The 15,816-nt window shown below is 37.4% G+C and overlaps 1 protein-coding gene across 1 annotated transcript in view; it reads left to right on the top strand.

Annotated features, from left to right (window-relative positions):
• nrn1la (neuritin 1-like a) overlaps window positions 1–15,199 on the top strand; it is a 35,112-nt gene extending 19,913 nt beyond the window's left edge. The window contains exons 2-3 of the mRNA XM_017465260.3: window positions 2,448–2,598; window positions 12,113–15,199. Of these exons, the coding sequence (XP_017320749.2) occupies window positions 2,448–2,598; window positions 12,113–12,401 (440 nt within the window). The 3' untranslated portion in view covers window positions 12,402–15,199. The remainder of the gene's footprint in view (window positions 1–2,447; window positions 2,599–12,112) is intronic.
• The last annotated feature ends 617 nt before the right edge of the window (window positions 15,200–15,816 follow it).

Genomic DNA, 15,816 nt, shown 5'->3' with positions numbered 1-15,816 from the left:
ACTTACATTGTTTCCCAGTTTTTATTGCCTGGTGTCTTACAGTACTTTTTCAGAAGTATTGAAGTAGCAAAGTAGCTTTCTTCTCCTTTGCACTTCTGTCCCATGCAGGCTTCTCTTCCTTGCACTCCCAGTTGTCATTAAATGTTGATGGGGATCAGTGAAACCAATAATCTTGCTGCAAAAACATTGGCAGCAATCAATAGGTTTGTAGCACATGGGGCAGGCATAGCAGAGAGTTGGGGAAAGAGGAAGCTTTATCTATCAAATATTAATAAAGTGTTCCCACTGAGGACTGAGGAAAATGCCGCGATTCACCCTCAGTCCCAATTAAGTCCTCAGTTAAGCTTGCTATTGCTTCTGCGGTCTGACCATCAGTAGATGTGTCTCATCCAGAAGGAAGAACTCGGTGAGAATGAAGAAACTCAAGAACAGGAGACGCAAAGCAGGTCTCTTAGGGAGGAAAGCGCACTATCATTTTACTTGTGATAAATCCTTACACAGCTGTAGAAGCAGGCAGCTAATGGCAGGGGTTTCAAAACTTAGAAGATCCAGTGGTGCTGGAAAGCCCTTTTGAATGTTCTATATATCTGCATAAATATGACCTAAAACATCAGCAGAGTTTCATGCTCAAGTTCTAAAAGTAGAAAAAGAGAACCCAATTAAACAAATGAGACAAAAATAATATACGTGGCAACTTATTTATTAAGGAAAACGATCCAATATTACATATCTGTGAGTGGCAAAAGTATGAGAACCTCTAGGAGTAGCAGTTAATTTGAAGGTGAAATTAGAGTCAGGTGTTTTCATTCAGTGGGATGACAATCAGTGTGAGTGAGTGCCCTGTTTTATTTGAATGGGGATCTATCAGAGTCTGATCTTCACAAAATGTTTGTGGAAGTGTATCATAAGATGAAAAAAGACAATTTCTGAGGGCTTCAGAAAAAGAGTCGTTGAAGCTTATCAGGCTGGAAAAGGTTACAAAACCATCTCTACAGAGATTGGAATCCACCATAGTTGGACAGATTGAGTACAAATTGAGGAAATTCAAGACCATTGTTACCATCCCCAGGAGTGGTCACCCAAAAAGATCACTCCAAGAGCAACACATGTAATAACCCATGTGGTCACAAAGGAATCCAGGGTAACTTCTAAGCACCTAACGGCCTCTCTCACATTGGCTAATGTTAATGTTCATGAGTCCACCATCAGGAGAACACTGAACAACAATGGTGTGCATGGCAGGGTTGCAAGGAATAAACCACTGCTCTCCAAAAAGAACATTGCTGCCTGTCTGCAGTTTGCTTAAGATTACGTGGACAAGTCAGAAGGCTATTGGAAAGATGTTTTTTGGACAGATGAGAACAAAGTAGAACTTTTTGGTTTAAATGAGAATCATTATTTTAGATAAGAAACTTATCCCATCTGTGAAACCTGGTGGGGTTGTATCATGCTTTTGGGCCTGTTTTGGAATGGCCAAGTCAAAATCCTGACCTTAATCCAAATGAAATGAAATGTTGTGGAAGGACTTAAAGCAAGCAGTTCATGCGAGGAAACCCACCAATATCCCAGAGTTGAAGTTGTTCTGTACTGAGGAATGGGCTAAAATTCCTCCAAGCTGATGTGCAGGACTGATCAACAGTTACTGGAAATGTTTAGTTACAGTTATTGCTGCACAAGCAGTTCATACCAGATGCTGAAAGCAAAGGTTCACATACTTTTACCACATACAGATCTGTAATATTGGATTGTTTTCCGCAATAAATAAATGACCAAGTATAATATTTTTGTCTCAGTTGTTTAATTGGGTTCTCTTTATCTACTTTTACGACTTGTATTAAAATCTGATGATGTTTTAGGTCATATTTTTGCAGATATATAGAAAATTCTAAAGAGTTCACAAACTTTCAAGCACCTGATACCTCAGCTTGTGCTCATCATACGTAACATCTTTTGGATTCCATTCCTTTTCCTGTGTCTTTCCTTTCCTGTGCATATCCTCACACAACTGTGTATAAATTTGTTTTATCACAGACTTTCCATCTTTGTTGGTTTCTTTCCTTCTAATGGGTGTATGTGAATCTGTGGCGCTCTGGTAGCCACAGTTATTTTCTGCAAGTGAGGGAGACTGTTTCCAATTTATATAGATTTTTATTCAACTCAACAAGAAACACTGTACTCCTGTTATTTGAGAACATTGAGCAATTATGCTTCATTAAGCAGTTTTCATCTTGTTTCAATGTATAGTGGTAAATACTTCTGGTAGTGAGTCTAATAATGATATCTCTGTGTTTTTTTTTTTTTTTTTTTGCTGAACTCAACCATGAAACAAATGATATTTCTTTCATCCCTTGTCTTTTACTCCACAGTCATGATGGCAATAAAACACAAAGGCATCAGGGGAAAAGTGTAAAGTCCTGCCTAATATTAGTTTTTGTTTGGGTTTGCAGTGATGGTGCCAAGCTTCAGCTCTATGGCCGCTGCTAGAAGGTGCGGCTCCATCTACAAGGGTTTTGCCCAGTGTCTTCTGGCCCTGGGGGACAGCTTGTCTGTCAGCAGCCAAAAAGACGAGGACATGCACGACATCGACTCAGTCTGCAGGTCTGTAGACCATAACATTACACTAAGACACATACACAGTGCAATGATGTTCTCAAGCCCAAATGAAAAGATATGAGAGTAATGCATCAAAGAAATGGGTTCCCTTGGTATACAAACCTTTATGTTCACTATGATGGAGTTCCACCTACACACAGTGTAACTCATTCACACCTCAGGATTATGTGTCATACTCTGCTCGTGGCATTTTCAACTACATAATAGGTACTATAGAGCCACAGCATCTCATTCATTGACTTTCTTCCAGTGTTTCCATTTCCATCTGATCTATCCTTCTTGCTCAACAGATTCCTGTCCATCATTATTCCATGAGTCCTTAATCCATATTTATACAATGTCTCCTGCATGTCTGCAGAAGCTGCTTAAGTATTCAATGTGGAGCAGCAAAGTATGCTTTTAAAACAGCTTCATGTGTTTGCAATCATATTCAAACTGACTGAGTGAGCAGCATCATGACTGCTGCATTATAATGTGTTATAATTACACCACAGTGCTGTTGAAATCTCCATTCTGATTGCTCTGTAGTTGTTGATTAATTTTCCATAACAGCATGACTGTTAAAAATATGTATACTCGTTGATATGGTGAGGTTTTCTGTAAGAATACATTCATTTAACATTTATGGAAGAAGTCTCCAGTGTCAGCACTTTGTAACAGTCAGTAAGTCAATTTTACAATATGAGAAAGTCTACAGGAAAGACTTTTTTTTTTGTCTTATTAACTTAGAGAGAGAGAAAAAGAGAGACAAATGACACCATAATATACTACATTTAATGTACTGTAACTATAAACAGATTTTTTACAAAATGACATTCTTTAATTAATAACAAAAATTATTGGCACATTATTGTGGTATATAGTGGAATCACGCCACCCCATTGTCCGTTATTTTCCTATAGCAGCACATCCCAAAATATTTTATTCCTTTGATATGCCACATTTAAAGCCTATTTCAGTATCCTATAGTTACAGAGCTGTGATTCTGTGTTTGTTTACTGTTATTACTATAAGTGTCTATGTTACACTTTTTTATATGGTATCCAGTACCAAGTGTATTCATAATATATTGAGCTTCATGATAATTTATCAAGTACTCTTTATACCTTAGAAGTAAACAGACTGTTTTCATTAGAATATTATGGAAAAGTAAAGAATTATATAGAGATTTTTGCTTAATATATGCACTGTATGGCCCAAAGTTTGTGGACAACTGACCATCACACTCATATGGGTTGCCTTGCCCAAACTGTTGCCACAAAGTTGGAACAGAGTTGAACTAAAGCGTCCAAACCTGTTCCAGCATGATAATGCCCTTATACACAAAGTGAGCTCTATAAACACATGATTTGCCAAGGCTGGTGTGGAAGAACTTGAATGGCCTGCACAGAGCCCTGACCTCAACCCCACTGAGCACCTTTGGGATGAATTGGAATGTCGACTGCACTCTAGGTCTCTTCGCCCAACATCAGCACCTGACCTTCCAGGAAAAGCTTTCCCAGAACCCAGAAGAGTGGAGACTATATAACAGCAAAGTGGGACTAAATTTGCAATGAGATGTTCAAAAAGCATATATGAGTGTTATGGTCAGGTGTCCACAAACCTTTGGGCAAAAATAATGTATGTAATTATATGTTTGGATGATCTTCCTAAAATAATTATACAAACCTCCCTCTCACAGACCCTAAAAGTTGTCAATTCCCAAAACTAGGCTAAAACTGAGAGCTTTATCTAAACTGCTGTTAATCAGTACAAAGCTATTTTAGACATAAATAGTATAATACAAGTATTACTACAATTTATGTGTTGTCTATCAGATTAGTGAATATTTTAGTGGTGGCTAGCTAGCACATTGACAACAGTATATCCATAGCTGCCTCATCCTGATCAATGTTCAAAATAGAATACAATATAATTTACAGTCAGGTCCATGAATATTTGTACATTGACGAAGTTAATTTTATTCGAGCTATTCTACCACATTATATTAGAATTGAAATAAAATATAGCTTATAAAGAATATAAGCATTACAAATCATGCAATGACTGCCTGAAGTCTGGAACCCATAAACATCACCAAACACTGGGTTTCTTCCCTGTTGATGTTCTGCCAGGCCTTTACTGCAGCTATCCTCAATTTCTGCTTGTTCGGGGCCATTTCACCTGCAGTTTTGCCTTCATCAATTGAAATGCAAGTGAAATGCATGCTCAAGTTAATCATCCGATTCAGGTCAGGTGATTAACTTGGCCATTGCAGAACATTCCATATAGCCCTATACAATTCAGAATTCATCCTGCTGATTTTGACAGCAGTCACATCATCAATAGCTACAAGGGAACCAGTTCTATTGGTAGCCATACATATCCACGTCATAAGATGAGGTGGTATGCTTTGGATAGTTCTCTATAATCTGGAGCTGGACCTGGAGTATTTATCAGTAAGATATCGCCCCTTCTATCTGCTGCAAGAATTCACAGTTGTTGTTCACTGCTGTTTACATACCCCTGGATGCTAACAGCACAACAGCTTTGGGCTACTTGCTAACTGCCATTAGTAAACAACAGCAGGTCCATCCAGATGGAGTCTTTGTAATAGCAGGCGATTTCGACAGTGCCAGTCTAAAGACTGTCTTCCCAAAATTTCACCAGCATGTCCAGTGTCCAACTAGAGGAAAAACATACTTGACCATGTACAGTATATAGCAACATCAAGCATGGATATAAAGCATCACCTCTAGGACTTTCTGACCACATTTTACTGCTTCTCATATAGACCACTTATCAACAGGTTCAAACCAACTGCTAGAGCAATACAAGTGTGGCCAGAGGGGGTATCTGAGCAGCTGCAGGACTGCTTCAGTTGCACTGGACCGGAAAGCAGAATTGCGGGCCTGTATTTGTGGACAATATCAACATCTATACATCCTCTGGGCTATTTTATATAAAATGCTGCATTGACAATGTCACCACCACGAAACGGATTCACATGTTTCCTAACAGCAAGCCGTGAAGGCCCGCAGTTCTGCTTTCCGATCCGGTGACATGCAGCAGTACAGCGCAGCCAGGACGAACTTGATGAAGAGCATCAGGGATGCTAAGGCAGTCTATAGGCGGAGGATCGAGAATGAATTCAGCAACTCGGACCCCCGCCAGGCATGGCAGGGGATTTGTCACATCAGTGGGCAGAATAACACCAGTAGCTTGACAAACAGCAGTGCCTCAGAGGCAGAACATCTCAACCATTTCTTCGCCTGCTTTGAGGTGGAAAGAACTGGGACTACCATCAATCCAGTTCCCGCCACCGATAGCCAGACACTCGTCATTCAGCCTGCTGAGGTGATATGCACTCTCCATAAAATCAACATACGGAAAGCAGCTGGTCCAGATGGTATCCCAGGGTGCATTCTCATAGACTGTGCTGCAAAGTTAGATGAGGTATTTACAAATCTCTTCAACCTTTCTCTGTTGCAGTGCAGTGTTCCAACCTGCCTGAAGACATCCTGATAGTACCAGTGCCAACGCAGGCTGCCATAATATCCATTAATGATTATAGGCCCATTGCACTGACACCTGTAATCATGAAATACCTGGAGAGGCTGGTTCTGCATCACATCAAGGCTGCTCTGCCAGTCACCTTGGACCCCCACCAGTATGTATAAAGGGCCAACAGGTCAACAGATGATGCCATCCTCACTGCCCTCCACACTGTACTGTGCCACCTGGAACACCAAGGAACGTATGCACGGCTGCTGTTCACGGACTACAGTTCCGCATTTAATACTATCTTACCCAGCAGATTGTTCTCCAAGATGTCTGACCTACGCATACAGCACAGCATCTGCCTGTGGATTAAGGACTTCTTAACAAAGTGACTAATGTCAGTGAGGATGGACCCGCATCATTCCTCAACTCTGACACTCAGCACAGCAGTACCACATGGCTATGAGCTGAGCCCATTTCTCTATTCTCTGTATACCCATGACTGTATACCATCTTATAACACTAAGACCATTATCAAATTCGTGGATGACACGACTGTGGTGGGGTTGACCACCAGAGGCAATGATTCTGCCTATAGAGAGGCGGTACAAAGGCTGATGGTGTGGTGCACAGAGAATAATCTGACTCTAAACATCAAGAAAACAAAAGAACTCATTATTGATTTCAGAAAGAAGCGGGATGTTCACACACCACTGCATATCAACGGGGAGATGGTGGAGAAAGTGTCCAGCTTTACATTTCTGGGCACACACATCTCAGAGGACCTCTCATCACAATAAACATCACGGCACTAGTCAAGAAGGCATAAAAGCGGCTGTACTTCCTAAGAACGCTCAGTAAGGTAAACCTGTCAAAGTGGCTCTTGGTGTAATTCTACCGCTGCTCCACTGAGAGTGTCCTCACACATGGTATGCTGGTGTGGTATGGAGGCAGCTCTGCAGCTGATAAAAAGGCCTTGCAGAGAATCATAAAGACTGCGCAGAACATCATCACAAACCAACCTGCCCTGGACAACATATTTACCGCCCATTACCTGCAGAAAACACATAACATTCTAAAGGACCCATATCACTCTGCCCATCATTTGTTTGAATTGTTGCCATCTGGAAAACGCTACAGATCCTATCAAAACACGCACCACAAGATTCATCCTAAAGCTATCACCATACTGAATCTTTAACTGAAAACACACACTCCAACTACAGCACATCCTTGATATGCAAGAACCATTCTTGTGCAATAACATCATGAGCCCTTTATTCCATTTACATGAAATATGGTCTTTGTTTGCACTCAATTATTCTGTAACTGTATATGTTGGCAAGTCCATAATTTTGTTGTATGTTTGTACAATGACAATAAAAAAATCGAAGATAATCTTTTATTCCCACCATTCTAGTACATGTTGATCTTTGTCTCATCTGTCTATAGGATTCAGAACTGTACAGGCTTTTAACATGTTTTTGGCAAACTCTAATCTGATCTTCCTGTTTACTAATGCTTTACATCTTGTGGTAAACCCTCTGTGATTTACACTGCTGAAGTCTCCTCTTGATTGTTGACTTTGACACAGATACGCTATTTCCTGGAGGGTGTTCTTGATTTGGCCAATTATTGTGAAGAGGGTTTTTTTCATGGAAAGAATTGTTCTGCCACTCACCACAGTTGTTTTCTGTGGCTTTTCGCTGTTCCTGAGCTCACCAGTGTGTTCTTTATTTTTAAGAATGTGCCAAATAGTTCATTTGGCCACATCTAATGTTTTTGCTGTCTCTCTGATGGGTTTGGTTTGATATTTTTAGCCTAATGATGGCTTGCTTCGCTGTCACTGACAGCTCTTTTGAATTCATTTTGAGAGTTAACAGCAACAGATGCAAATGCAAATGCAAAACTTGAAATCAGCTCTAGACCTGATCAAAACCACTGCTTTTTTTTCCATTGAATGCAAAATAATGAAAGTCTGCACTTTGAGCTCATGATCATTATTCACTTTCCACCCCAAAGTACTGTGGTAAACAACTAAAATGACAATAACTTTGTCACTGTTAAATATATGGTATATATTTATATGGATACTTATATATATATAAGTATATATGGACCTGACTGTATGTAAAATATTGAATGCGATATGTAATCGTTTATAAAAGATTACAGATTTTTTGTATGGTAACTTCAGTGTCATATTAACCATCCAACAATTTTTTTAATCAAACATTGAGACAGAAATGATAAACCACTGCCCAAACATTAGCTGAACTTGGTGATCTTAGACTGTCTGGCTATGGCATGATATTATAATAGGTATAGTGGGGAACGGGAAAAAGACATGCTTGCCTCTGTATTGTGTTAGATGTTTTCATTTACTGTATTTATACTGTTGACAGTGTATTAATGTTGTACTGAAGCTAAAAACTAAAGTCTTATTATATGTGCATCACTCCAGCGCAGAAGTAGGCTATTTTAGTCGCATCCCCTGTTGCCAGGTCAGTTGTCATCCTGTGGAACTGAACTACTTTTGAACTGCTGCTGCTGCTGTTAGATTTTTCCAGGCTAGGATTGGATAATTATTTAAACGATATTTTCATTAATATTGTGCAGTTATGTAGTATGCAGTTCATATTCAGATGTAAGGAAATACATTATTTATACAAACACACACACACACACACACACACACACACACACACACACACACACACACACACACACACACACAATTTCATGTTGATGCTCAACATACTGTACCACTAAACCGTTTCAGCATGTTTCCACATGCATCTCTTATTCTCATTCTCAAGATTAGCTCCATATATTACTTTATGGATAAATGATTTTGTTTGTCAGTGAATTGGTCTACACATTCTTGTTTATGACTAGCTACAAAGCTGTAACTAGTTTCCCAGACAGAAAAATATAAATACCCTGTTTTTATTTCTGTGGTACACTTGAATTTACCTGATTTTTGTTAGTCTGTGGGTTCTATTAGAACTACAGCCTACAACTTTAATGCTTAAACACTTTTGTAGAATGAACGTAGAACTACATGACCAGTCATTTATTTATTGATTTATTTATTTTTGTACTTTACCCTTGGAATGTTCGACAAGCAGGGTTGGGAGGGTTAATTTAAATATGCATGCCATTACAATTACCAATTACTTCATAAAAAAATGTGATCAGTAACATAATTCAAGTATCACAATAAGTAACATAATCTGACTACTTTTGGATTACTTCAAGGTCACATATGTAAATAAAGTAACGAGAAATGCAATATGATCTAAAATACTTTTATTTAGAGCTTATTTTAGAGCTTAAAAACATGTTCAATATTTAGATATGTTTTAATAAAATAAATAAATAAATAAAATATCACTGTGCCTGATGTGGGTAACATTACAGCACAAAAGCTACGGTGACCATATTCTGGTTTTCCAAAAAGAGGACACCATTTCTTTCTTTTGTAGGGTGTCTTAATAGTGTTCAAAACATTGGTTCTAAACATTGTTTAAACCGAAAATCCCAGACATTTTCTCAAATTTAGACACTTTTTTAAGGTCTGAAAAGAGGGCATGTCTGTGGGAAAAAGAGGACGTGTGGTCACCATAAGAAAAGAATTTCAGAGAACAATTTGTGTTCATTTCTACCAAATTAACTTTGCGCAAAATTTATTTGCGCATGCACAGGAGGTTACTCATGTGAGTCACGACTGACAAGAAAGAACCAGAACTATAATTAAGCAGCTGTCTATATTGTGTTATGATAATAGATTAATAAACCCTGATAGTATTCCCCTTTTTTACTAAATGTACCCGTATTCTGATTACTTTGATTTTGATGTATCTGTAACAGATTACAGTTACAAGTTTTTTGTATCCTGTCTATAAGTGAGCATTTGACAAACTTTAGAAATCTATTTTAACTGAGAATGTCAATGTTTTTGAAATATACAAATGGGCTACACTATGAAGCAAGCTAGTTTAAAACGTAGTAACCTGAGCGTTGAAGTTTCTCTTAGAGAAATTTTGTTCAGCTAGATGGCTTAGGTAGTTTAACTACATTGAAGCTACAGTCTTTATCTGTTAGGCTAATTACAAATTATAATCTAAAGAATCTGCCACATAATTTTTTGTTTTAGTTACAGAATACACAATTAAAAACAATTAGACAATTTGTCCCATAGACTGTCTTTGAATCAGCCATGACATACACCAGCGATCAAAAGTGTCAAAAGGTTACTGGTTGAGAATCAGTTCTCTAAATTGATTTCGCTGCCAACCAACCAATCAATAAGAAATAAATAACTTACATTAATAAATGTTTACAATGATATTGATACAATGAATAATAATAATTTTCAATGTTACATTCCATAATTTATGTAATTGATTATTGGATCTGTTTGTTCAACACTATCAACACTACTCTTATACTTGGTCAGTAAAATAGTTACTTACTAAAAACTAAATATCTGCACAGCTTGCATAAAATGAATATTACAAAAGAAACCAATGAAAGTATGCTAAACAGGCAAAGAGTTTGCTATTTTTGCTTTTTTATGAGATGGAACAAATGTTTTAATTATGGTCTTTTTAGCATTTTTTTTTTTAACTGATGTTTACCAAACTAGTATTTTAAGTTGTATTCATTTATACATTCTCAAATAAAATCAGTGAGCGTCTGAGATTTCAGCCATCACTGAGCAGTCAGCCATCTCTGCAGTAAAAAGCTGTCCTTTTCTAGAAGATGCCCAGTTATTAATGAAGTCCAGTCCCTGATATTCAGCATTTTAGCACAAAAAGTCTGAAACATTTTTAGAGAACTTGCGTCTTCCTATTTTTGCACTGATGTTTTCTTTGGGCGCGAAATTACTCTTACCCTTAACCGCAGAGGTGCCCCAGTGATCAAGGGTCCTTTAGACAGCATCAACATCTGTGCACCCTCAGATTCCTGGTCTTAGCTGACACGAGTGGAACTCAGTTTGGTCTTCTGCTGTTGTAGCCTATACGCCTCAAGGTTTAATGTGTTATGCATTCTGAGATGCTTTTCTGCTCACCGTGGTTTTAAAGAGTAATTATTTTGATTTACCATAGTCTTCATGTCAGCTTGAACCATTCTAGCTGTTCTCCTCATCAACATGGAGCTCCTCACAGAACTGCCATTCACTCTCTCTCTCTCTCTCTCTCTCTTTTTTTCTTCTTTCTTTTTTAAAAGACAAGTGATAATCCCAGGGGATCACAGTTTCTGAAATTCTCAAACCAGTCTGTTTGGCACCAACATGCCACGGTCAAAGTCCCTGAAATGAAAGTCCCCCCCCTTCTGCTCTTGACCTGTGCCTGCATGATTTTATGCATTGTGCTGCTGCCACATGATTGGCTGATTTGGTAACTGCATGAACGTACAGGTGTTCCTAATAAAGTAGTCAGAAATTGTATATGACAGTATATTACCATCCAATATATTGGATTTGTTAATATATAGAGAGTGTATTGTAATTATGGTAAACAATATACAGATTATTGTTACTATTCTGTGGTAGTGGCATAGCTAGGGATAGATATATCCTATTTCTGTTTTATAACTAGCTTCTGAGCATAGGGATATCAAGATATCAAGTCTGTAAAGTATGGAGTGTTTACTGCAGGCAGAGAAAAAGAAACCAGAGAATAAGAGAAAATCTTCCCTCTATTACTAGTGTCATTTCCAGTGGAACTGTCATAAAGGTATTATTGCAGTGTTACTGAGATGGAAAGATTGGTTGGTGGTAGATCGTACCTTAAATGATTAAATAACATTTAAGTTTAATCCTGGATAATTCCTGGCTATATTTGTGTTCTGTGGCTCATATATTTTACGTACTGCTTTAGCACATAGCGTACATTGCAAAATATTGGTAATAAATGTACTGCATGGTATTTTCCCTTATGTTGTGGTATATTTTTGTTGAATAAGAGATAGTCCTACTTAGCTAATCATTTGTGAATTGTACTTGTTGCAGATCATGGGACGATTTCCATGACTGTGCAAACAATGCTATGGCTGGCTGCCCTGACGAAGCCGCTGTTGTGTGGGAGTCCCTGAGACAAGAGTCTAAAAAGATGCAGTTTGCAGGTAACCTGTATGACATGTGCTCTAGTCGCAGCCAATCAGCAATCGACACAGGGGCCCAGAACCCCGATGAGACCAATCAAGAGTCCCTGAAAGGAAAGGCCAGTAATTTAAGCCCAGGCCTAAACATCCTTCTCCTCACTTGCATGTGTTTACTGTTCCTCTACCTGTGGATATAAGCCAAGACTTTCTGCTTCAAGGGACATGTAGTGGAATGTAATGAATTACCAATGGACTGTCGTGTGTGATGTTGACATTTCTCAAAGGTAACACGTTGTAAATAATAATTCTTTTTTTTGTTGTTGTTTGCTTGTAAAAAGGTATGCTTTTGAACAGAATTCTACACATATACAGTGCCCTCTATAATGATTGGCACGTTCATGAAAAAAAGCAAAAAGGAATATCTAAAAATAATAGCACATGCAATAAGTAATACATGGAGCTCAAACATACACAGACATTGTGTAGTTTTATTTGAACAGTTTTTTTCTCTACAAAATACCACTTACAAAATTATTTGCCCCCTTACATTTAACATTTAATAACGTGTACATTGGAGAGTGTAAAAGCACTATGTCGTGTAAACTAGAGGCAGTGGATGCAAATTCAGACTTCATTTTAAGAAAATGCAAAGTAACTAAAATAGTGAGAAAACACAAACACAAACAGGGGATACAGGGCTAAACATAAGCAAGGCTATGGTATACTTAGTAACGCACAAACATGACAACAGAAACAACAACAAAAGCTTGAGAAAAAAGTACTGAAACAAAGTAACTTATATACCGGTGTTAATCAGAGTGAAAAAAATACACAGGTGAGGCTGATTGAAGACATGTGACCATGTCATGTGACATGCAGGGGCTAATAGGTGAGGTAGTTTAGCACTGATTTTGGTATAACCCTGCCACACTAAAGGAATAATAGCACAAAATCTGAAAAAAGAATATAAAGTATAGCTTCACAGCATGATGTTTTGATGGTGACAAATATTATTTCACCTTTTCACATTTTACAAGTCATTTTTTGTCCAAACAAGTCAGGCAAACACTGCTTAATAATAACTGGATACAGCAAATTGGATTTGTCTGACAGCATAGAATTGTCAGGATTTTTTTTCTTATTCAGAGCAATATATGTAGTGCTATTATATTTTTTCTGCAAAACGTGTTTATGAATAAAATATTACATTTTTATTACAAATCTGTTATTTCCCTGTGTGTAAATATTTATATATAACATTCACAACAATGTACAATTAAAAAAAAAAAGTCTGCTATGGGAAGAAAATGTAATTTACATAAGAGAATGTTGTGGTTCATTTTGGGAAATACTGTATGTCAAATATTCTGAGACATCAAGTTACATTCAATATTAGATATTTGAGAGCCAACATTTAAAGTGCACCTATTATGGTTTTTCAGATATTATCTTTCATGTAGTGTGTTATATAAATGTTTGTGAATGTAAAAAGTCTGCAAAGTTTAAAAAATCAAAGCGCACGACAAACAGAGTTATTGACTCCTAAAAGAAGGAAACGATTCTGAACAGCTGAAATGAGTCGTTAGTAATTCCAGATTTACTTCCTATACTAACCTACGTAGGTTTGTAACAAAAAGCCCCGCCTCTGGTCTTCATCGGCTGCTAGCGAACAGACGGAGCTGAAACTCGTTATGGTAGTGGGCGTTTCCTTTTCGACACATGCTGATGGTGGTAGACCAATCACAACAGACTGGGACATCTGACCAATCAGAGTAGAGTATGCTCTCTGAAAAGGAGAAGTTTAGAACGAATCATTTAACGAGTCATTTGTGACATGGGGAAAAAGGTAATGCTGCAATTTAAATTATGAGTTATGAATTATGAAATTTTTTTTTTTTTTTTTACCTTGGATGCATGTAAATCCATTGTATGAGACCTCTAAAACAAAATTAGGCATGTTTAAAAACATAATAGGTGCGCTTTAAAGCCCAGCTCACATTCCCCATGTTTTTTGTTCTATTTGATTTGTACTTTTTACTGTTCTCACTGGCAATTTAATACTAATATTGTTACTTATTAGAATCTGTAAGAATGTGTTTTTTTTTTGTTGTTGTTGTTAGGATTAAAAATTTATCACTTTTTCCACTGTAACAGTAATACTAATGGTAATTCTGAAGAGCCCAGATCTGTTAATTTTTCTTGAGATGTAATTTGGTGCTTCATGGTCAGTGAATGACATGTGAATGTAAGAACTACTGTACCTCAAAGATGCACGTCAGTATCACCTCAGAACTCAAATTGATGCAATCATCTCTAATCATATTAAAAATGTATAACATGACCAACAGAACAATTTAATTGTATTATACATCATCTATAATTTTATCCAAATTTTAGCATTCTTTATTTTTTTTTCTTTATTTTTTTGGAAACACTTTTTGCAGTCACACTTTGTATTCCCTTCTCACATAAAGTTCATAATATTCTAACAAGCATTATATTTAATAGAAATGGAGGCATGAGAAAAGTTTGAGTACTGACCTGCTCCTTCACTCTAACCTTAATGCTCATTACTTATTATGCTAATTGGCTCGTGTGAGTCCTTATGAATTTGCAATGGCGATAGTCCTTTAAAGATAAAGGGAGATGTCACATAGTGCATGGGTTCGTTTTAAGTCTGTCCTCATTCCTTTGAAGGTAGATCCTATATCATATCACTGTCCATCAGATGGGATATTTTATGTAGAAACTCTAGGATTAAAGGGATTTTCCACATGGATGCCATCAACCAGAGACCCTGAAACTGCTTGTCCAATGCTTGCAACCTTGTTATTTATTTCAACGACAATCTGAGAGGCAAAATGATTTTAATTAGAACATATTCCAAGCATACATACTGTACTTTCAGTCTTTTTTTCCCCTTTCCTTGTGTATGAACATTTCACAACCTGATGAGACAATAAATAAAATGTACTGACTGATGAATTTCTGCTCGATGTGTTGTGTAAATATATCACACACATCATGTAACAGCAGCAGATCCTCCATTTACGTGTGTCACTCTGATACTGTTGGAATGTAAGTGCATTCTCCATGCAATGAATTACTATTTTACTGGATGTGTGGGATTACAGTGAGCTGAACTCTTAGCTCTGTGCTAATGCTATGAAATATTGCATTCCTGTCTTCAATGCTTATACTTATTTTTTAATATTTTTATTTTTTATTCCTCTGCCAACATGAATATTTCATGCATCCCAGCTGCTTTCATAAACATAGACAGTTAGCAGGATGGAGATCACCACAGAGTTAGAAGCCACATACTTGCACACTGGAACGTGAGAATGTGGAGATGTGGCCACTTGATCAACAGGAATTATTTTCACATTAATTGGCTCTGAAGCAAATCTGAGCTTTCTGGGTGAAACACTGTGAAATTGTGTCTAACATCTAAAAACGGCAGCAAGTGGATGCTGTTGATGCTCAAAAAGGTGCCATGGGTCAGATTTTTATAGAGGCATAATCATTGCTTGAGAGTCACTGACTGAAAATACATGTGGGCTTTATTTTTAAAGTATCATATTATTATAGATACATATGCTAGGATAAGTT

Source organism: Ictalurus punctatus, chromosome 4 (genome assembly GCF_001660625.3).
Source record: "Ictalurus punctatus breed USDA103 chromosome 4, Coco_2.0, whole genome shotgun sequence".
In the NCBI taxonomy this organism is placed as follows: Eukaryota; Metazoa; Chordata; class Actinopteri; order Siluriformes; family Ictaluridae; genus Ictalurus; species Ictalurus punctatus.
The sequence above is the reverse complement of the archived record's forward strand: the minus strand, read 5'-3'. Positions and strand labels throughout refer to the sequence as shown.